Below are 23,835 nucleotides of genomic sequence, written 5' to 3' on the forward strand. Positions count from 1 at the left end.
GGATGTCTTCTTTGGAGAAATGTCTATTTAGGTCTTCTGCCCATTTTCCAGTAGGGTTGTTTTTCTTTTGTTGTTGAGTTAGTTGTATGTGTTGTTCACATATTCTACAGATCAGGCCCTTGTCTGTTGCATCATTTGCAAAGATTTTCTCCCATTCTGTGGGTTATCTTTTCATTTTTTAATGGTTTCCTTTGCTGTGCAAAAGCTTTTGAGTTTAATTAGGTCCCACTGGTTTATTTGTGTCTTTATTGCCATTATGCTAATACATGGAGCAAACAAGATGTTGCTGTGGTTTATGTCATATTCTTCCTATGTTTTCCTCTAGGAGTTTTATAGTAACTGTCCTTATATTTAGGTATTTAATCCATTTTGAGTTTACTTTTGTGTATGGTATTAGTGTTCTAATTTCTTTCTTTTACATGTAGCTTTCCAGTTTTCCCAGCACCATTTATTGAAGAGACTACCTTTCTTTTACTGTATGTTCTTGCCTCCTTTGTCACAGATTAGTTGACCATAGGTGATTGAGTTTATTTGGGCTTTCTGTCCTGTACCATTGATCTATATTTCTTCTTTTGTGCCAGTACCATATTGTTTTGATAACTAGCTTTATAGTATTGTCTTAAGTCAGGAAGCTTGATTCCTCCATTTTCATTTTTCTTTTTCAGTATTGTTTTGTCTATTCTGGTTCTCTAGTGTTTCCATACAAATTTTAAAATACTCTGTTCTAGTTCTGTGAAGAATGTCCTTGGTAATTTGATAGGGATTGCACTGAATCTGTAGATTGCCTTGGGTAGTATATTCATTTTGACAACATTGGTTCTTCCAATCCAAGAGCATGGTATATCTTTCCTTCTGTTTGTGTCACTTTGATCTTTTTTTTTTTTTTTCATCAGTGTCTCATAGTTTTCAGAGTATAGGTATTTTCTCTCTTTAAGTAGGTTTATTTCTAGGTATTTTATTCTTTTTGATGTGATGGTAAGTGGGATGGTTTCTCTGATTTCTCTTTCTGCTCTTTCATTGTTAGTATATAGGTATGCGATTGATCTCTGTGTGTTAATTTTGTAGCCTGCAACTTTGCCAAATTCATTGATGAGTTCGAACAGTTTTCTGGTGCTGTCTTTAGGGTTTTCTAGGTATAGTATCCTGTCATTCGCAAACAGCGATAGTTTTATTTCTCTTTATCCAATTTGGATTCCTTTTATTTTTCTTCTCTGATTGCCATGGCTAGGACTTCCAAAACTGTGTTGAGTTATAGTGGTGAAAGTAGACATCCTTGTCTTGTTCCTGATCTTGGAGGAAATCTTTTCAATTTTTCACCATTGAGAATGATGTTAGCTGTGGGTTTTCCTTTTTTTTTTTTAGGGCCACACCTATAGCATATGGAAGTTCCCAGGCTAGGGGAGCTGCAGCTGCCAGTCTGTGCCACAGCCACAACAATGCCAGATCCAATTCACATTTGCAACCTACACCACAGCTCACAGCAATGCCGGATCATTAACCCATTGAGTGAGGCCAAACCTGCATTCTCATGGGTACTAGTTGGGTTCGTTACTGCTGAACCACAACAGGAACTCCAGTTGGGGTTTTTTCATATATGGTTTTTATTATGTTGAGGTAGGTTCCCTCTCTGCTCATTCTCTGGAGAGTTTTTATCAGAAAAGGGTGTTGAATTTTGTTAAAAGCCTTTCCTGCATCTATTGCTGTGTCCCATAGGTTTTGAGTTGTTATATCTTCATTGTCATTTATCTCTAAGTATCTTTTGATTTCCTCTTTGATTTCTTCAATAATTCATTGGTTGTTCAGTAGCATATTGTTTAGCTTCCAGGAGTTTGTGTTTTTTGTTTTTTTGTTTTTGTTTTTGTTTTTTTTTTTCTTGTAGTTGATTTCTAGTCTCATAGCATTGTGGTCAGAGAAACTACATGGGATAATTTCAACTTTTTAAAATTTATCAAGGCTTGGTCTGTGGCCCAATATGTGATCTATCCTGGAGACTATTCCATGTGCACTTGAGAAGAATGTATATTCTGCTGCTTTGGGATGAAATGTTCTACAAACATGAGTTAAATCTGTCTGGTCTACAGTGTCATTGAAGGCCTGTGTTTCCTTGTTGATTCTCTGTTTGGATGATCTGTCTCTTGATGTAAGTGGGGTGTTAAAATCACCCACTATTATTGTGTTGCTGTTGATTTCTCCTTTTATGGCTGTCAGCAGTTGCCTTACATATTGAGGTGCTCCTATGTTAGGTGCATTGTTGGGAGACATGTTTCTACAATCCTTTCTTAGCCTCTTTGCTCCTATTTTCTATGCTGAAAACTCCATCTTGTCCTGCTTTACTTTACCCCATATTCCTGCTTGAAAAACAGTCGCAGTGCTGGTAAATAACTTAAGATTAAAAACAAAGACCAAAAGCCATAAGTTATTCGTGTGGTCAGCTGAATGAGGACATAATATGTTGGTCTAGGCATGCCCAACCTGTGCAGATTGGCACGTCGTTTGCACAGCATGATATGTCCTGTTAAAGTAAGAGAGAGAGGAACCTCACGGCCCCAGGGGTTTATGAGCGGTTGTTAGCAGAATATGCATTAGCAGAGAATGAGGGGCAAACCTAGGCACACCCAGATTGCAAGTTGCCAGCAGATAGGCATGCTGTTTGCAGAAGCACAATGATTATTCTCTAGATGCTATGCATAGACAGCTAACACCAAGCTTCCTCAAATGCTAATGACTACTAAATGCCTAAAGGTCAGAATAAAAGATTAACCATCTACAGCTGTGTGACTTTTAAAATAATTTAAAAAAACTATATTCTGCATCTATAGCCTCCTCCTCACTTGATGTAATCCTCAGGAGCACAATAAAAGCAGTGTGGTTCCTTGAGGAGGTGCTCTTGGTCCCTCAGACCCTGAGTCCCCCATTCCCACCTTTAATTAAGATAGATGTCTCTGTGTCTTGTTTTATGTTAACTTTTTCTTCAGTTTCACAGCACCCCTTCTTCAGCCCTCACCTGCTGAGCTGGTCTCGGCAGTGCATATATATTTACAATTGTTATATCTTCTTGGATTTATCCTTTGATCATTATGTAGTGTACATCTTTGTCTCTTGTGCTTTCTTTATTTTAAAGTCTATTTGACTGATACACATATCGTTAGTCTTGCTTTCCTTTGATTCCCATTTGCATGTAATATCTTCTTCCATCCCCTCACTTTCAGTCTGCATGTGTCCCTGGGTCTGAAGTGGGTCTCTTGTAAACGGCATATATATATATACCACTTGTTTTTATATCCACAATGTCTTTTGGTTGGAGCATTTAGTACATTTCCATTCAGTGTAACTATGGATAAGTATGTTTTATTGCAATTTTGTTAACTGCTTTGAATTGTTACTTTGGGTCTTTTTTCTTCTTTCCTTCTCTTGATGTCGTCTCTTGATTTGCTGACTATCTTTAGTGTTGTTTGCATTGCTTTTTCTTTTTTAGGTGTGTGTCTATTACAATTTTTGGTTTGTGCTTCCTATTAGATTTGGATATGACCACCTATGTGTATACAGAATTCTTTTGGGTTGTGGTTCTCTTATTTTCGAATGCACTTTCAATGTTCTGCATTTGTCTTCTCCTCTTCTCCTGCCTGCAAGTTTTGATATCATATTTGTCAATGGGTGCTTTTCTACCTTTATATCATCTTTGTCTTTACCAGTGAGTTTTCTCATTTGAAAGTTTCTTGTTTCTAATTGTGGCTTTTTCTCTTCTGCTCAGAAAAGTTCCTTTAGTAGTTGTTGTACAGCTGGTTTGGAGGTGCTGAATTCTTGTAGCTTTTGCTTGTTTGAAAAGCTTTCAAGCTCTTCATCGAATCTGAATGAGAGCCTTGCTGGGTATAGTACTCTTGGTTCTAGGTTCCTCCCTTTCATCACCTTAAATACATCTCGCCACTCCCTTCCAGGTTGCAGAGTCTCTGCTGAAAGATCAGCTTATTCTTATAGGGGTTCCTTTGTATGTTACTTGTTTTTTCCCTCATGGCTTTTAATATTTTTTCTTTGTATTTAATTTTTGTCAGTTTGATTTGTAAGTGTCTTGCTGTGTTTCTCATTGGGTTTATCCTGTGTGGGATCCTCTGTGCTTCCTCAACGTGAACATTTCCTTTCCCACATTAGGGAAGTTCTCAGCTATAATCTCTTCTCATACTTTCTCTGGCCCTTTCTCTCTCTCTTCTCCTTCTGGAACCCCTACAATGGGAATGTTGGTACATTGAACGATGTCCCAGAGAGCTCTTAGACTCTCCTCAGTTCTTTTCATTCCTTTTCTTTTTTTCTGTGGCAGTGATTTCCACTACTCTGTCTTCCACGTCACTTATTCATTCTCCTGCCTTCATTTTCCTGCTGTGGATTCCTTCCAGTGTTCTTCATTTCAGATATTGTGCTGTCCATCTTAGTTTTCTTGTTCTCTAGGTCTTCTAGTTCTTTGTTAAACATTTCTCATAACTTCTCTGTGTCTCCATTTTTTTCAAAGGTCTTGGATCATCTTTACATATCATTACTCTGAATTCTTTTTCAGATAGACTATGTATGTCCTCTTCATTTAGTTGTTTTTGTGCTTTTTCTGGTTCCTTTGCCTGAAACCTATTTCTTTCTTGTCTCATAATGTCTAACTTTCTGCATTTATTGGCCCATTGATGACGGGTATGTAGATGAAGCAGCTGCTGCCTCATCCTGGAGTTCTCCAGGGTAATAGTGGCTCACATGTACCTAGAACATGTGATGGGAGTGCTGGTATTACGCTAACTCCCCTGAAGCTGGGTGGCTGTTAGTAACACGTGAGTGTTAGCAGTGGATCATGGTTCACAGGATTGTTTTTGTGGTGGTGGTGGTGGGGTGGTCAGGACTGCCTCCTGCGACCTCCCTCCTGCTTCCAGGTAGCTCTCAGGATGGTTTCATATAACTAGCAGTGTCAGCATTGATTCTACAGTCCCTCCTTTTGTCAGGGAGTCTCTAGGGACTGCTCTCTGTAGCTGAGGGGGCAGGCACTCAAGGGTGTGTTCTCTGTAGCTCCAGAGGCAGGGGTTGCCCCCTAACTGTTGCTAAAAGGCTTCCTCTGAGGCTGTCAGGCATGCACCATTCCAGCAGTCCCTCCTCCTACCAGGCAGATGGACGAGTGCTCCCTGTACCTGCTACAAAGTAAAAATGGGTGCCACTGGGCCTCTTTCAGCTCCTTTGGCTAGCCGTGCAACATATGCTGCTTCCATGGTCCCCTGCTTGATTGTTGGCAGGTATCACAGAGCTTGTGCTATTCCCAAGATCACGCTACCAATCTGCTGAGCTGTTTGTGTCTCCTGGATTGTGTGCATTGTTTCCAGGTTCACTTTGCCCCTTCACTGGGCCATTTGAGGTTTTCCACCTGCCCACCTGGCCTCTTGTGACTCTCAGGATCCTTTGTGCTGTTTCCAAGTTCACTTTCTCCACACCTTCACCCACCTACCAGGCCTTTTGTGACTCCCTTTTGTGACTCTTTTGCACTGTTTCTGAAATACATTTACCAGTTCAATGGGCTTTTCACAGCTCTTCACCTGCCCAGAAGGCCACTGTGCATTTCCAGAATCCTTTGCACTGCTTCCCAGATAGCTTTCTCCATCCCCTAGACAAATAAGTTTCTGTGCCCTCCCAGGAGGCCCCTTGCAGAGTCCTGCCTCTCCACGCTGCTTCAGAAATAACTTTCTCTGCCCCCCTAGGTAATATGCAGCTCTCCCTCAGTTCAGGATGCTCCTTCTAGGGAGATCTCGGCTTTGAACCCGCCCAGGAGGCCCCTTGCAGAATCTCACCCCTCCACACTACTTCAGAGATAACCTTTCTCCACCCCCCAGGTAAATTTCAGCTCTGTGCCAGCCCAGAAGGCCCTCTGCTGACTCCCAGGACCCAGGATCTTTCACAGTTTCCAAAATAATTTTCTCCACCCCCTATGCAAATTGCAGCTCACCATCTGCTCAGGGGGCCTTCTGCAGAATCCTGACCATCTGAGCTGTTTCCAAAAATCACCTTCTGTCCTCTAGGGAAAATGCAGCTCTCCACCCGCACACTGGGCCATCCTCAATCCCCTGAGGCTTCTGCACTCTTTTTTTTTTGGTCTTTTTGCCATTTCTTGGGCCGCTCCCGCAGCGTATGGGGGTTCTCAGGCTAGGGGTCCAATTGGAGCTGTAGCCACTAGCCTACACCAGAGCCACAGCAACACCGGATCTGAGCCACATCTGCAACCTACACCACAGCTCACGGCAACGCCGGATCCTTAACCCACTGAGCAAGGCCAGGGATCGGACCTGCAACCTCATGGTTCCTAGTCGGATTCACTAACCACTGAGCCACGACAGGAACTCTGAGGCTTCTGCACTGTTACAACAATCACTTCAGTGTTCCCCCACCCAGCTGCTGGCTGGGGTCATGCCGATTGTGCTATTCCCTAGTTCCCTCCATCTCCTCCAAGGGTTCCCCCCACTTGCTCCACTTTCTCTGAAGCCTTAAGGGCTGTATGCTCAGACTGTGGGATCTTGCAGTATGAGAGCTCTAGCCGGGGGTAAGGTTACAGTGGTAGATCCTGCCCCTTCTCTCCAGCACCCCCCTAACAATGGTGCTAAGCCTCCAAGCCCGACCAGAATTCCTCTGCTTTCAGCTTCAAATGTGGTCACTCTAGACCGCAGTCCCTCCAGGCTCTCTCCATGCTACCAATCCTAGTTTTTCCCCACATAGCCAGCCCCAGCCTTCTGTCTGAGTCCACTCTCCAAAGCTGGAGTTTCAGTTCCTGGCCCCCGTCTGCCCCAGCTTAAGGTTGGGAAGTACAGGGCAGTGACACTCCATTTCCATTTGAAGTGCTTTACACTGATTGCTGTGTTCTCCTCCAACACTCCCAAGTTCTCCCTCTGTCTCAGCTGGTCTCCTTCCTGGTGTGGGGACTTTCCAGGGTGTGCAGTTTTGTTTTTGTTTTTTTTTGTTTTTTTGTTTTTCCTTTGCCGGCTCCCTCTCAGAGGTGCAGGTCCTGACGTGCTTTGTTTCTCCTTTTTTTTTTTTGTTTTTCTTCTTCCTTTTGTCCTACCCAGTTTCATGAAGTTTTTCTTTTTCTATTGGAATCCTGGATTTTTTTGTCAGCATTCAGCAAAATTTCTGGGCAAAGAGTTCCACATGTAGATGGATTTTCAATGATTTGTGGGAGTAGGTGAGCTCACATCCTACTCCCTCTGCCACCATCTTTTTCTTCCCTATGTAATATTGTATATATGATGTTCAGCATTCAAACAAAAATTACAACTATACAAAGACAAAAGATCAAAACGGAAAACTATATAAATGAATCCACTGGACATCTCAGGTACTAGAATTATGAGACATAAACTTTATAATAACTGATTATATGTTCCAAAAAAAATACATTATAAAAATGGAGCCTTTGGGCAAGGAACTGCAATCTATAAAAATAGACATTCCAGATCTCTTGAAAATTATAATTACTGAAATAGTGGTGGCTTCAACATCATATCTGATACAATTCAATAAAGGATTATTGAACTAAAACATAGACAGTAGAAAATATTCTGACTGAAGAAAGAAAGAAAAGGAAAAAGGATGGCAAATGCAGGAAAGAGCATCAGAGATAAGTGGGGCATGGTGAAAAGGTCTGGGCACAGGTAATATTTGAAGACGTAACAGTTGAGAATTTCTCAACATTTACAAGACTTTATAAACTCCAAGCAGAATAAATGCAAATGCAAAAAGGCCAAGGCACAGTGAAATTACTTAAAAACAAAAACAAAGAGAAAATCCTAAAGTAATCAATGAGGTGAAAAAACATATTATCTTCAAATGAACAACAATCAGATTGACACTTGGTTTTTCAATAGTTTTCAATGCAGGAAAAAGTAACACCATAAAAGAATAGAATAATGACTTTAAAATGCTAAAAGATGAGTTCCCTCTGTGGCGCAATGGGATCAGAGGCATCTTGGGAGCCCTGGGACACAGGTTTCATCCCTGGCCTGGTACAGTGGGTTAAGGATCTGGCGCTGCTACAGCTGTGGCTTAGACCTCAACTGTGGCTCAGATCTGATCCCTGGCTCCAAAAACCAATATGTCATGGGGCAGCCAAAAATTAAAAAATGAAAATAACATTTAAAAATTAAAACTAAAAACAAATAAAATGCTAAAAATAATCACAAACTTAGAATTCTCTACCCAGCAAAGATAGAGAACAATTAAATAAAAATACAATAAAACTTGATTAATCCAAACTAGGCGAAAAATGAGAGAAGAAAAGAACATACAACTGGCAAGAGAGTAGGAAACAAAATAGTAACAGATTTAAACCGAAACATATCAGCAACTACATTAAATATAAATGAACTAAGGGAGTTCCAGTCGTGGCTCAGTAGTAAGGAACCCAAATAGCATCCATGAGGATGTGGGTTCCATCTGAGCTCGCTCAGTGGGTTAAGGATCTGGCATTGCTGTGAGCTGTCCTATAGGTTGCAGATGCAGCTCAGATCCTGCAATGCTGTGGCTGTGGTACAGGCCGGCAGCTACAGCTCCGATTCGACCCCTAGCCTGGGAACTTCCATATGCCACAGGTACAGCCCTAAAAAGACAAAAATAAAATAAATAAATGAAATACTCCAATTAAAGGACAAAGTATTAGAATATGTGTGTGTGCATGTATGTACAGATGTGTAAGTATAGACCATATGCCCCTTTCATGAGATACATTAACTAAAACCTACTCTGAGGGAAAAAAAAAAAAAAAACTTTCAGAATAAATAAAAGTGAAAGTGTAAAAGGAGGAAGATTCCTGCTCATCCAAGAAGAAGGTGGAAGATCAGGGAAGACTTACTTCGTAAGTAGTGTTGGCATTTGACAGTGACAATAAATCATATTCCTCCATCTCTAAGTACAGAAATAAAAGAAAAATATACACAGAAGTCAAAAAGATGGGGATTAAAACATAAGCTTTATAGGAGTTCCCCTCAGGGTGCAGCAGAAATGAATCCGACTAGGAACCATGAGGTTGCAGGTTCGATCCCAGGCCTTGCTCAGTGCATTAAGGCTCTGGTGTTTCCATGAGCTGTGGTGTAGGTTGCAGACACGGCTCAGATCCTGCATTGCTGTGGCTGTGGCGTAGGCCAGCAGCTATAGCTCTGATTTGAGACTCCTAGCCTGGGAACCTCCATATGTCACAGGTGTGGCCCTAAAAAGCAAAATAAGTAAATATTAAAAATCATTGCAATTCTCACTGAAAAATAAAAATAAAAAAATATATATAAGCTTTATTAACTAATGGAGCTGAATTTGAAAATGGAGCTTCTCCTGCTTTACCAATTAGGCCTCTTATTTATCAAGCTTTCTCCCAAGTATAGACTTTGGACTATCCCACCTGAGAGGGAGTCCACACAGCTGGCTTGCATCCAGCCATGTATAAGGGGAATCGAGTCATACCCCCAGAACCCTTAGAGTTGGGGCTTAGAGACTGATACCTCCAGACATCTGTCTAGAGATGGTTCTCAGGTTCAAAGGCACATTAGAATCACCTGGGTTGCTTTAAAAACTGCCTATGCCCAAGACACACACCAGAGCACTGGAAAAGGAATTCCAAAAGCAAGATCCAGGTATTGCCTTTTTTTTTTTTAAGCTCAAGTGTTGACAATGTAACTCTCAGGTTGAAAACCCCTGCGTAAGGCAGGCCCAGGCCCCATCTAAAGTGTGTCTACTACAAGAAAGGTGGCACAGGGACAAAAGAGAGGACATACACCTTCCAAGAAGCATGAGCCCAGAAGAAGAAACAGAAGCGTTCGTCCAAATACATACATTTTTTTACCCAATCTCTCTTAATAGATAGTCCGTTCCTTTTCCCTTGGGGAGAAATAGGCGAATGATTGAAAGGGCAGAATTATCTTCCCAATTCTGTTCTCTTCTCAGGAAGGGAGTGGAAACCTTTCTGGTTAACATGGCTTTCAAGCTGGAATTTCATAGATGGTTAAATTTGCACATTAAAAAAAAAATTGGAGTAAGAAAGTGATAGAGGAATATTTTGAAGCAAGGATTTTTCTCTTTCATTGTTTTTAGTTATCTTCTAAGCAATAAAAGAATGACTTTTAATAGTCTTCGGTGTAAAACAAATGAAATGCCTAAACTCTAAGTTGAGTGAATATGCCATCTTCTCCTCACTCAGGACCTTTGCACATGCTGTTCCTTATGCTATTCCTGATTCTCCTACTTACTCCTCAGCCGCACATTACCCCCTCGCCTAGTTAATAGTTACTCATCGTTTAGATCTCAAGCTCTCAGAGCTTTCTTTGATCCACAGACAAATTAAATTCCCCTGCTATATGCTCTTGTGAGATCAAGAACAATATGTAATTATCTGGATGATGTTGACTCTTCCAATAAACTATGAATTTCCATGAGGACAGGAACCAGATTTTTTTATTCTTTATTATATTACAGGATCCAGTCACAGTTGTGAAATAACTGTTGAATAAGAGCCCAAATCATCCATGGGCTACATAAAGCTGCCTAAAATTAGAGATAAGGAAAGAATTTTATCTAAAAGAAAGACTGACGACTTCATTAGAATTGGGCGTACTGGAGAGCTTAAAAATGAAAATCAAATAAGGCTGCCAACATTTGAGCAGTAATCAGTTGCCCATTTTCATCCAACACAATCAACCACAGCATAAGCACACCCACTGGTCAAGAAACTTGTATAAGACAGTATAATTCTGAAAACTAGACCTCAAAAAAGTCTCTTTAACCTATTGCACTCATCCAGAGAACAGGCTGGGCCAAGTGGGGGGCGAGGGAGGATAATGAAGAGGACCAGAAGATTCTTGCTACCTAATGTCTGAAGCATAATTAACTAATACCTATTCCAAATAATAATTTTTCTGGAAAACAGCCTAGAGCCTGATAGTAACCAACCAACAAGTTAACTATCTTATCTCAAGTTCAAAGAAGGAAAAAACTGTAAATCTGATGCCAGATAAACACAGAGCACCAAATTTTGTGGCCAAGGTTCCCTCGGACAACTGTCCAATCACACTGCACTGAGTGGGCTGTACGGAAAAACTGTTTCTACCTAGGCTGCCAAAACAATACTCCAAGTACCACGACAGAATCAAGTGCCTGAATCTTGGAAGATATTTATGAAAATGAGAAAGGTGAACAAATGAAGTCAGTGGTAGAAAAACAATACGCAACTCAACTTCCTTGTGGCCCCAGGCAAATTTGTTGCTTAAACAATAACAAAGAATCTAATCAGTAAACCTCTCAGCTGCCAAAATAATACAAGCAACTTGCCTATTTAAAATGTCACATTTCCCATCTGATATAAATATTTGCCTTCTGCTCACATTCCTGAAGTGTAATACAAATTAGACCCAAACAAAAATTCACCTTGGCACAGCTATCTTTTTTTTTCTCTCAAATGATCCAGATTGTGCATTATGAAAATTGTGAAGCTTGGTGGTCTTTTTGGTAATTGGAATAGATCATTGAAACCTGGATTGCTTTTCAGCCTTGGCTTTTCACATTATTTTACACATGGGAAGGTCCTGACTAGCTCATTCAAGTCCTCTAGGACCTGGTTCAGCCTCGGTAAGCTTTCATACACAAACAAGACTGTCTGTTATCTGATTTCTGGAAAAATCATACTAGTGAGATTTCTATGCAGTTCTTTTAAACAACAGGAATAGATCTGGTAATTTTAAAAAATAACTTTAAAAATGTTTAAAGAAAACTGGAGTTCCCGTCGTGGCGCAGTGGTTAACGAATCCGACTAGGAACCATGAGGTTGCGGGTTCGGTCCCTGCCCTTGCTCAGTGGGTTAACGATCCGGCGTTGCCGTGAGCTGTGGTGTAGGTTGCAGACGCGGCTCGGATCCCGCGTTGCTGTGGCTCTGGCGTAGGCCGGTGGCTACAGCTCCAATTCAACCCCTGGCCTGGGAACCTCCATATGCCGCGGGGAGCGGCCCAAGAAATAGCAACAACAACAACAACAAAAGACAAAAAGACAAAAGACAAAAAGACAAAAAAAAAAAAAAAAAAAAAAAAAAAAAAAAAAAAAAATAAAGAAAACATGTGAAAATAATGAAAATGGTAAAGAAAACTGATTTAAAAGATTGATATGGCCAAAACCGGATTTGCTGGCCGTGTAGGATTATGTCAGTATACAGACTTTCTCATTACTGGCAGGAAACAAGAAATATAAACCATAAAAATTCCCCAACCCATGCACTTTTGTGCCCTCTTATGAAATTAATTTTACCCTGCAAATGTACTACATGCAGACTGGAATCTTGTGCCTCCAAGTGTCATCCAAGGATGAACTATATCAGAATCCCTGGGGTAGTGGTTAAAAATGCAGGCCACTAGATGCCATAAAAGACTTTCTGAATTAGACTCTTTCTTGGGAGCAGGACCTAGGAATCTGCTCCCTCTCCCCAAATCACTCAAAACCCAGAAACAGTGTGGTGGCTCTAAAAACTTGGCCTCTTAAGTCCTTAGCTATCCCTTCTAATCCAATCGGAGTCCCTAAACTGCTCTTATAAAGAAATTCAGAGCTGCCTAAGGCATTCAATTTAAGAGAACCTCTCCCAGGAGTCTGAGATTCCCTTAGATTTCTGATCTCACTTGAATCAAATACAGAAGGAAAAAAAAAATCTACAAAGTCTACTATTTAATAGGGTGATTGAGAAATAATCCCTTCGTGGGGTAGTGTGATGTTTGGAAGCAGAAGAAAAATGTTAATGGCCTCCAATTATCAAAGCTTCTCAAATTCAGGTGACCAGAGAAGCCAAAGCAGAGGCTTATACAGCCGAGTTATAGACAGGGGCTATCCCCAAACCAACCACACTCTGCACTTCAACGCCCATGTGATTATAAAGAAGCCACTGCCCCCAACAGTAATGACCATAATCCCTGGTTATGGCCATCTAATGACTACAAACACCAACAACCAAGCCCCATGAAACTGCCCTTTCCCTAACATTTAATGCTAATGTTGAGATATTCTCGCATATTAAATTAGGAATGAGAGTTTTCAAAACAATTAACTCTGATTTTGAACATATTTCAAAGCACTTTTGAGCAACAAAGGATACCTATGCTTACATAGATGTACTAACCAGGAAAAGAAAAAGGCCTCATCTGCATAAACATCAGTAGACTAACAGCAAGTCTCTCTCACCCATTCCATGTGGGAAAATGCCCTAGAAGAATCATTTACAATGTATCTTTAATTTTAAGTGTTTGGTTTACAGGTTAATAAATACTTATAAAAGCAAAGATTTGATTTTATTTTGTGTTTATTTTATGATCAATTCTGATAATTTTTTTGGATTTTTATAATCAACTGATATTTAATGGAGCTCCCAAAACAATCTCAATCTACAACATGGTGCTTCTAAGAAATTAGGGTTAGACTTAAATGGCTCTACTTGAGACAATTATCCAAAAATCAATCATATGGTAAATGGGGGTTGGGGGGAGAACACCTTTATTTCGTTTAAGAGCAAAGAGTTTATCGCCTGCAACAAGCTTTGTTTGGCCTTTTGCCTGAAATCTTTGTTATCAAAAAAGAGATTGCAGGACTCTAGTTCTCCCCCATCTCAGGGAAGGCAGAGGTAAAGATTTCCAGTGGGGGGTAAGCTGTCTAAAGTCTTATTCGAGGTAGTTTCTAGAAAGATGTCAAGCAGTGTAGAAAGGAAACAGAAACCATACCCTTGCTCATTTGGGGCTTAATCTCTTCATCCATGTCCAAATCTTCTAACTCTAGGAAATTATCTACCTAGAAAAGAATTAACATCATATTTATGCATTTTTTGGACCCAGAGGGGAAAATACTATTAAGAATCAATTAATTAATCCACTTTCACAATACTCAAGTGAGCAACTGAGTCCACTTTTCTCATGAACTTTTGAGTCCCAGCTAGATATCGTTGTGTTTGCTGTGCTTTCCCAGAAACATGTGGAAGCTGGCCTGGATTTTGTAGGCACCGTAGTAAGATCTTTATACTGAAGGGGAAAAAACAGTCTGGAGAATTTTTGCAAAGGGACTTTGTTCCTGATTCTATCGCAGAGTATATACCACCACCAAGACAGTCTAAAACAGTGTCTCTGTTTTTTTGGGTTTGTTTTATTGCTTTTGCTTCTCAAGCAAATGATGGTGGTGGGTCTGGCTATTATCCTAACAGTGTGTGCACTGAACTCCAAAGAAAGCAGGAGAGAAGGTTCATTCAAAACAGAAACATCCTGCCCCAGGTAAATCACAAGAGAGGTGAGCAGGGCAAAAAAATCAAGTGTTCTCTCTCTTGAGCAAATAAAACTGAAAATTATTTCAAAGGTAAAAAGCAGAGCAAATGACCTTTACAGACACAACAGCAGCATTTCAATGAACAAGTATTCCACGTGGAATACGGCTTTTTCACTGCAGGCTGACAATGAGACATTTTAGATGAACAAAATGGTAACATCTCAGACATGAACTAATTCATCTCAGGTGACTATCAGAGTGTAAATAAGAAAATGACTTCACCACTGGCATGAAGGAGACCCAGTAAAAGCAAAATGGTCGAAATGCCTTTTATGTTATGACCTAAAATATGTGCATAACAAAATACCGTAAAATTATAAATTTAGATCTCATCTTTGGAGTTCAAAACACAGCCTAAGTCTTTCTTCCCCACTTTCTACTTGCCAGACCATGGCTCTCACATAGGAATTTTAAATGGCAGCATCCATTGCTTATAACTACATAACCACAGTTATGTTTTAACATGCAAGTGATAGCAAAAATTTATCTTCCATATGATGGTTTCAGTACTAAAACTAGAGAATCTGTTATATTATCATTTCTCCTAATGGTATATATTCAGGGGGATGAGAGTCATGTTTCTCTATTGAAGCACCCCTTCTATTTATTAAGCTTTCTGGAAAAAAAACATCCAGTACCCAGCTAATCAAGGATAGTTTATGACACCTAAACACCAATTTTTAAAAAAAACCATCAGGACAAATCTGCTGAATTCTTCAATGTTGCGTGAAAGACAGCAAATGAGTCCTGTGAGATTTTTTTCCATTTTTACGTTTTTTGGGGTTTTGGCCATGGAAGAAAATTGAATTATGTCTTACCTTCACTTCCCCTGCCCGATTCAGATAACCTTGAAAGAAACTGCCAACTTTTTGGCCTTCATCTATCACTATCTGGAAGGGAAAAAAAAAAAAAAAAAATTTGAGGACATATTGATGGGAAAATGAAACAAATGAAAATAAAGGAGCTGGTGTTGTAGCTCTTCAGGTGATAAAACTCCCCTTCTGGTGTTTGTTAATTAGCTATGCATGATGGACCAGATTCACCAAGTCATAGCAGTGGTCAGGGAATAGTTTTCAGGAGGTTTGACTTCTACTTCTGTCCTCTAGACCTATGCACAGTGCAAACTAGAGTAAATTATTTCACCTCAGTTTTCTCATGTGTAAAATAGGAACACTCCCCACCTCATTACCCCAACTCCCATCCCATCCCAATGAACCTCTGAAGGACAAATCAGAGAATGCTAATACAAGATTTTCAACTTATTAGGAAGAAATACCAAGGAATAATTCTTTGCCTTTATATGCTGGTTAAAGACTCAATAAGGGTTCCCTCTATGGTGCAGTGGGCTAAGGACCCAGCATTGCTGCAGCTGTCGTGCAGGTCACAGCTGTGGCTTGGATTCAGTCCCTGGCGTGGGAACTTTCACATGCCACAGATGCAGCCAAAAAAGAAAAAAGACTAATAGAAAATGTAATTCCCATTGCCAATGATTGCCAGTAGAGAGTGAACCCTCTAGGAAAAAAATGTTCTTGTCCCATAATCATCTCACTGGAAACAAGTTATGGAACTAAAGAATTATAGTCCTTCATTGCATACAAACACCTTTCTAACATGGAGATTTTTTTCCCCTTGCATAAAGCCACAATCTCATATACAATTCTATCTACAATACCACAAGGAAAACATGATGAGATAGAAAATAAAAATTCAAATAGCTTAAAAAAAAAATAGAATAGCTTCCACTCGGGTTCCTTGATAGTTAAAAACCAGAACTAAAGAGAATGTGAATATAGCCAGTGAAATCTTAAAGATTAGGAAGAGAGCATCTAACATTTATTTACTAACCAAATCTTGGAAAAAATCAAGATATTATATTCTACTTTAAAACTGAAAGACATGAATCCAGGACATGTAAAAGAAACTCGCATTTACACAGAGAGTTATAAAAAGGAACAGGAAACATGTTAAAGTATAGACATACTTTCAAAAAAAATCTGTAGATGGCAGAGCCTTAAGATGCTTTTAACAGAAATTGGAGATGACCAAGTTACCATCATAAATGCAGCTGCTGAAATCATGAAATGATTTTCAATAAAGTATCCCAAGGGCACTCCTTCTAGAATTAGGAGTCTGAGTTACTGATCCAACAAGTGTCTAATGTTTATATTCTTACAATCTCTTTTTTTTTAATTTATGATAAATGTTTTTTTTTTTTTCCCTCCAACTCCTTCTGTAAATGTGCTACGGTATTACCTGTTCCTCTTCTGAACACTGTGATGAAGTACGAAGAAAGGTGGCTTTATTTCTAAAATGGTGATCTTTTGGTTCATTTCGATGAGTAGGTTTTATTGAAGTAAATGTGTTTTCAGAAGAAATGGTTCCAAAGTCTCCTCTTTTGGTCACATTATCTGAAATAAAAAATTACATAATATTAGAAAACACCTACCATATCTAGTCTACTTTACTTTGTGTTTATTAAGAATCTTCCTTCCAAACAAAAAATACTTCTCAAAGAAATCTACAAACTGAGGCATTTAACTTATAAAGTTATTTTTAGTGCACAGAAAAATAACACTATTTCACTTATTATTCAACAAATATACATTTTCAAGAAGCCATTGTTAAAAGGTCAATAAAGCATAGTATTTGCATGACTCTTAGACCTTACCTATCTCATTTTTTTTTCTAAATTTGAGGGGTTTCTTTTCTTTATAAGAGAGCAATGTACAGATAATTTTTACCAGTTTATGAGAGAAAAATTTAAATTAAGAGTATCACTCATAATCCTACAAGGCAAAAAAAACTGCAACAAAAATTTTTCAGTGGCTATTTCTCTCATCTTTTAACTATGTATCCATAAACATAAAAATTAAATGGAAATGGACTCTATGCACCATATTATACATCAACCTGACAGCCATGTTTCTTTTCTATATTACTGCATATTCTTCAGTGTAATTTTAATGATTATAGAGAATCCCACTGTATATATTTAACATGGTTTGTTTAACCAATTACTATTCTCAACTATTTATTTATTTATTTATTTATTTTGTCTTTTTGCTATTTCTTGGGCCGCTCCCGCAGCATATGGAGGTTCCCAGGCTAGGGGTTGAATCGGAGCCGTAGCCACCGGCCTATGCCAGAGCCACAGCAACGCAGGATCCGAGCCACGTCTGCAACTTACACCACAGCTCCCGGCAACGCTGGATCGTTAACCCACTGAGCAAGGCCAGGGATCGAACCCACAACCTTATGGTTCCTAGTCGGATTCGCTAACCATTGCGCCACGACGGGAACTCCTATTCTCAACTATTTAAAACTACAAACAATCAATACCTTTGTACTAAATCTTTGCACATTCATGATTATGTCTTTAGGATAAGGAAAGAGTCTAAGATTCATCCTAAATTAAGAGAAAATTATGATAACATGATACCATTAACAGATATGTAGGGGATAAATTCAGATGAGAGGATGAATTAAACTTTCTTCAAATTGAGTGCCTGTGAGGGAAATGTCCCAGAGACAGCTGTAAATGTTGGCTAAAATATGGGAGAGAGGTCACAGCTATCAGTAAAGAGCTGGTAGTTGATTACCCTGGGGTAATGATTTACGCATAAAATTATTTTTAATATTAGCAGAAATATTAAAATAGATAATAAGGGTTAACATTTATTTGAGTGTCAGGCAGTCTTTTATGATCACCTTGTAAATCTCACTTAAGCCTCACAACAGCCCTGGAGATACCTATTATTAGTATTCCCATTTTACAGATGAGGAAACCAAGGCCTACAGAGAGATTAAGTAATTTGTTCAAAGTTATGCAGCTGGTAAGCAGCAGAATGGGGATTTGAACCCAGTCCTTCCCAACCACTGTGCTCTGAATTTGAGAATAACAGAGCAAATGAAGGGAAAAGGCCATAGAGAATAGAAGAATAAAATAGAAAAAAGAGGAGTTCCCATCGTGGTGCAGTGGTTAACGAATCCAACTAGGAACCATGAGGTTGTGGGTTCAATCCCTGGCCTTGCTCAGTGGGTTAAGGATCTGGCGTTGCTGTGAGGTGTGTTGAGCTGTGAGCTGTGTTGAGCTGTGGTATAGGTCGTAGACACATGTATACACACGGCTTGGATCCCACGTTGCTGTGGCTCTGGCGTAGGCCGGTGGCTACAGCTCCAATTCTACCCCTAGCCTGGGAACCTCCATATGCCGTGGGAGCGGCCCAAGAAATGGCAAAAAGACAAAAAAACAAAACAAAACAAAAAACATAGAAATACTCTTAGGGAGCAGAGACAACGTAACCCACGGTGTGATTACAATATTAGTGCAAAAGCCAGAGAAGGAAAACACAAATACTGAATGCACCACTTTTTCTGTAAAAGGGTTTTATTAGTCAATAATACCAGCTCAGGCCAACTCTCTACTGCTTCCTGCACTAGCACCCATGTTTCTAACTAGCTGCTACTAGCAGAGGTGACCCCTACCTTGTGCCTCAGCAAATCCCTAGAAACTTTGATAAGAAGCACTAGACTTGGCTGCTGGGGGTGGAGGGGCTGAGGGTCTAAGTAAGGCGACGGGAGGGTGGTGAGAACACTGCTGGAGAATGTGACCTAATTTGGAAATACATCCATTGCCTATGGAATCAGTGAAAAATGAGGTCATTAGGGTAGGCCTGAATCTGGTATGACTGGGGTCCTTATAAAGAGGGAAAATTTCAACACAAGTAGAGGGAAGATGATGTTAGAAGACATTGGAAGAAGATCTACAAGCCAAGGAGAGACCTTGAACAGACCCTTTCCACACAGTCCTGAGAGGGAATCAACTGTGCCGACACCTTGATTTTGGAATTCTAGACTCCAACACTGTGAGATAATACATTTTGGATGGTTAACTCTAGTCGTGGTTATGAGTCGCCTACTTCATTATGACAGCCCTGGCAAACTTATTCGTTTGTAGGCAGTACCTATGTAATAGAGTATCTGTATACCTAGGACTCAACCATTTCTCTTCTTGATATATTCACAACAGAAATGTGTGTGTAAATTTGCCAAAAGATATGTCTAAGGATGTTCACAGCACTGGTATTTGTAAGAGCCCCAAACCAGAAACAAGCCAGTGTTTATCAGCAGTAGAATGAATCAATAAATTATGGTACGTTTTTTAAAAAGAAGAAGAAGAATACTGCTGAAGTAACCAGCACTATGAAAGACCAGAGAAGTGAGGATGAAATGGTCTTGGGGCTTATCCTGACTTCTTCCTCTTTTACAGCCACAAAAGTGTCCTAAATCATCAGTCCCAGGGAAAAGATGGGCAACGGTAGCAGGGTGGAGCAGGACAGGCCTGGGAGGGCTTGGAAACCGAAGGAATGAAAGGGTTCCTCAAACTTCATCAAATTTAGAGGCAAGAAGATTTCCGGTGGCTACCTGTCCTTCTTCAGTGCCCTGTTCTGATAAGAGGTGGAATAGTTTCAGTTCTCCCTGTTTATCCTTTAAGTCTAGCACGACCTACATCTAGTACATCCTGAGAAAATACTGTGTACCCAGCACAACGCGACTGTAATCATCCAGTGACTTAAATACTTGAAAAGCATAGTGATGTCTGGGAAGAAGAGATGTTCCTAAGGACAAGTTCTATTTGTTCTCACAATCATTCGGTGTACTCCTCTGCCATTTCTAATAAAACACCAGGTTATCTGACATGACCAGACAAAACCCCTTCAAAATAAAGAGCAAAATAGAACGAAGTCCCAGCTTCTGATGCTGGTGTGGAACTAATGTTGAGGTCTCGGATCTAACACAATTTCTTGTTCACTCTTAAAACTCCTTTCTTTCATAAATACAAAGATTTCCCTTTTAAAATGCCAAAAGATTCGGAAAAGAACTTGTTCCCTGACTGAACTGACAGTTTAAGCCTTCTTCCTAAACCTTGAAAGCAGTTTCAAAAGAATACATACTGTATCACTCCGAAGACCCTGAAGTGCTTCTTATAAAGGCTTTTATCACTTAAAAAAAAAAAAAGAGCAAATAATAAATCTCTTGGCAGAATGAGATAGGGAAAAAGTGTTCTTTTTCAATATGATAATGTCAAAATGGCAGATGTTGGCACAGCCCAGAATCCAAAGTGGCCTAAAGCCTGATGAGAGAGCCAGATGCTGCTTCCCAGAGTTATCCTGGTGGCGGTCCAAACATGCCACCCAAGTGTTCCTCTCATCTCCTTCTGCTTCTGTTTTTCATCAGAGTCCTTTTCTGCCCTTTCATCTTATCCCTAATGTTTCCTGCTTTGAAAGAAGTGTCAAACACAATACACTTTAGAAATCTAACGGCAACATATCAGAGAACAAGTAGGTTATTGAGACCTGAAAGAGCGTTTCTTTGGGCATTTCTGAGTCAAAACTTCAATACACATGAAACAAAGGTTTGTTATTTTTTTTTAAGGTTTCATTATTCTGAAGCAGTGGAATTTCAATTTTCTTTTGATACCAAACAGACAAGCTTCCAACTGACCTCGCTTCCAAAGCCACCGACTTTATCTACAGTGTCTAATTTCAGTCCAAAGAAAAAGGTTACTCTCCTTGAAAAGGTTGAAACTTCTGTTGTCTTGATAAATTAAACCCAAATCACAAATTGACTGTCTATCTTCCAAATGAGAATGATCAGTTTCAGAGAACTTGATTTTGAAAGAAACGTTTCAAACATTCAAATTCATCCATTCAAAGGCCAGACTAGGGTCCCTAAGCATCACCATGCTTACGGGAATGTTTCCACAGATCAACACAACTAACATCAGCATTCACAACCAAATCCTGCCAGCAACCCGCGAGTGCCTGTTCTACACCATGGTCAATAGCAATATAAATCAAGAGTGCATTCTCAGTCGTGAAGAGATATTGGATACATAGCTAGAAGGAAAAATTCATGGCAGCAGGGGGGGTGGGGGAGTGGATTCTGTGCAACACTGGGTATTTGCAAAAGCGTCTGCCGAGAGCATAGGGGATAAGCAATCATGCTTATAACAAGGTTGGGTACTTTGCAAGTCAGGGGGGTCATTTTCACATCATATTCCTAGCCTAGAGCAATGTTTCTCTGGACAATATTTGCTCTTGATTTGCCCAAACTACTTCACTCCACTGCTTCTTGATCACATGCTCCTTGGTATCTGGCCTCCCCTGGAGTGATAGTCATTAGGATTAAATAAGCAATTTAAAAACCAATCAATCATAAATCAGAATAAATCCAAAGAGGCTAAATTCAGCAGACAAATGTTTTGTCTAAATTCCCTTTGCAGTGCTCTGAATTCCAACTGTTTCATGTTCTTCATTTGAAAGGGCACCAGGAGGAGAGGATTACCTCAGCCTGGCCAGTCAGGAATAATTGCGCTTTCCCCAAGGCTGGATGATAATTGACTCATTATTCACAGTCATAGCTCTCAAGCCACCAGTAACACAAATGCACAACCCTGGCTGGGGGTGGGGAGAAAAAAACCTGTGTCAAAATCCAAGATGAGAGACAGAATAGCAATAAGCTGAAATTCTTGAAATGTCCAGTGTTAGGCACTTCCCGAGAGAAAAAAATGTGAAGAGCATGTGAAGTTGCTGAAAGTCTATTTTCAGGAAGAAAAGCCGAGTGGTAGTTGAGTGCTGCAACTCATTCAACCCAAAAGTTACATTCTGGGCATCAATTAGGCGCAGGGTAACCAGGAAGGGTGGGACCCAGTCCCTGCCCTTACAGAGCTTACAACTGAGAAGTTAAGCCCGGAATGCAAACCACCCAAACAGACATCAACGAAGGCTGAGGACAGAAGGGAGTGCAAAGCTAGAAAAAGGGGGAATGACAGTTGGTTTGGGAGAATCACAAAAGGCTTCAGGTAGGAAAGGAGAGTCTGAGCTGGGCTTGGAAAGGCGGCTATGATTTCAACCCTCCAAAGGTACCCCTGTGACAGGAATGCATAGAGCCTGAGGAAGAACCAGGATATCCTCCAGGAAGATGGGAGAGCATATTTAGCGATGCATGTAAGCACTGATGTTTGCAGGGGGCCCAGCAAAACTCTACACTACACCAAGGCCCATGGGAGCCGTAATAACTAGAGCTGTGCTCTAAGAAGCTGAAATGGATGGAATGTGGCAGAGCGGTTCAGACACTGGAGGTCCCAAGTATGGAACTACTGTAGTAACCCAGGTGAGAAGGAAAGGGAGAGTCGGTCATGGATTTCAGAAAAGATAAAACAGCTCACATAGTGAGGGGTTTTTTTGTGTGTGTTTCTATAACAGAAATGAAGACACTACCTCCATGCGGTTACGTTTCTTCCCTCTAGATATCTCAAAATATTCACTGTATCTTTCCACTGCAATCTATACTATTCTTTTAGTTTATTCTTTTAGGCATGCCCTAGATAACTTTAAAAAATCTATTTCTGGAGTTCCCGTCGTGGCGCAGTGGTTAACGAATCCGACTAGGAACCATGAGGTCGCGGGTTCGGTCCCTGCCCTTGCTCAGTGGGTTAACGATCCGGCGTTGCCGTGAGCTGTGGTGTAGGTTGCAGACGCGGCTCGGATCCCGCGTTGCTGTGGCTCTGGCGTAGGCCGGTGGCTACAGCTCCGATTCAACCCCTAGCCTGGGAACCTCCATATGCCGTGGGAGCGGCCCAAGAGATAGCAACAACAACAACAACAAAAGACAAAAAAAAAAAAAAAAAAAAAAAATCTATTTCTGTGGTGGTGGCAGTAGATATTACAGCATGCTTGCAACCTGCCAAGTGGGTTACACTTGGGTGCAGAGAGGCCACAACATATCATCCCATAAAATAAACTCACCTTCCAACTGACTTAGTCAAGGCCACAGAAAGGAGCTGGCCCAGAGTGGGAGCAGATGCAGTGAACCTGAGCACAGCTTCCCTTAGGTCCCAGAATCCCTGTTGGTGACACTGTCTACACAAGGTAGGAGCTTGCGGCATCCAAGAAGTTTGTTTCTTTTCATATCACAGTCCATAGCTAAAAATTTCAGTCTTTGCACAAACGGTTTACTTTCTTAATAGAAAATATTTATGACAAGCAGGCCTCCAAGCTCTTCAGGCAAATCCAGAGATATAAGACCATATGCTCAGCCAGTGAAGAACTCAGGTCAGGATCTAAGTGTCCCCTCCACAGCTTTATTGAGGTATATTTACAAAATTCATTTATTTCAAGTGTACAATTCAATGATTTTTAATAAATATACAGAGTTGTCCAACCATCATCACAATTAAATTATTGGATCATTTCCATCAACCCCAAAAAGGTCCAAGGCAGTCATCTTATATGGATAGACCACATTCTGTTTTTCCATTCACCAGTTAATGGACATCTGGAGACCACATTTGGTCTCCCTTGATTCCAATACTGATCCAAAGACCACCATCACTAATCCAATTCCATATGGTGCCACAACATGTTGAAATCAAAACAGAGGACAACTACGGAGGTCCAGTTTCCCTCCATACCCAGACGAGGAGAGAAAAGCAGGTATTAATTG

The 23,835-nt window shown here is 40.3% G+C and overlaps 1 protein-coding gene across 1 annotated transcript in view; it reads right to left on the minus strand.

Annotated features, from left to right (window-relative positions):
• IFTAP (intraflagellar transport associated protein) overlaps window positions 1-23,835 on the minus strand; it is a 77,900-nt gene that overhangs the window by 18,936 nt on the left and 35,129 nt on the right. Inside the window, 3 exon segments of the mRNA XM_021083175.2 lie at window positions 13,737-13,803; window positions 15,147-15,218; window positions 16,582-16,736. Of these exon segments, the coding sequence (XP_020938834.2) occupies window positions 13,737-13,803; window positions 15,147-15,218; window positions 16,582-16,736 (294 nt within the window).

The sequence above is a fragment of the Sus scrofa genome, chromosome 2 (assembly GCF_054392235.1).
Source record: "Sus scrofa isolate SSC_HxYL_T2T_F1_AM1 chromosome 2, Sscrofa_HxYL_maternal_Yorkshire_Landrace_v2.0, whole genome shotgun sequence".
NCBI classification, from domain to species: domain Eukaryota; kingdom Metazoa; phylum Chordata; class Mammalia; order Artiodactyla; family Suidae; genus Sus; species Sus scrofa.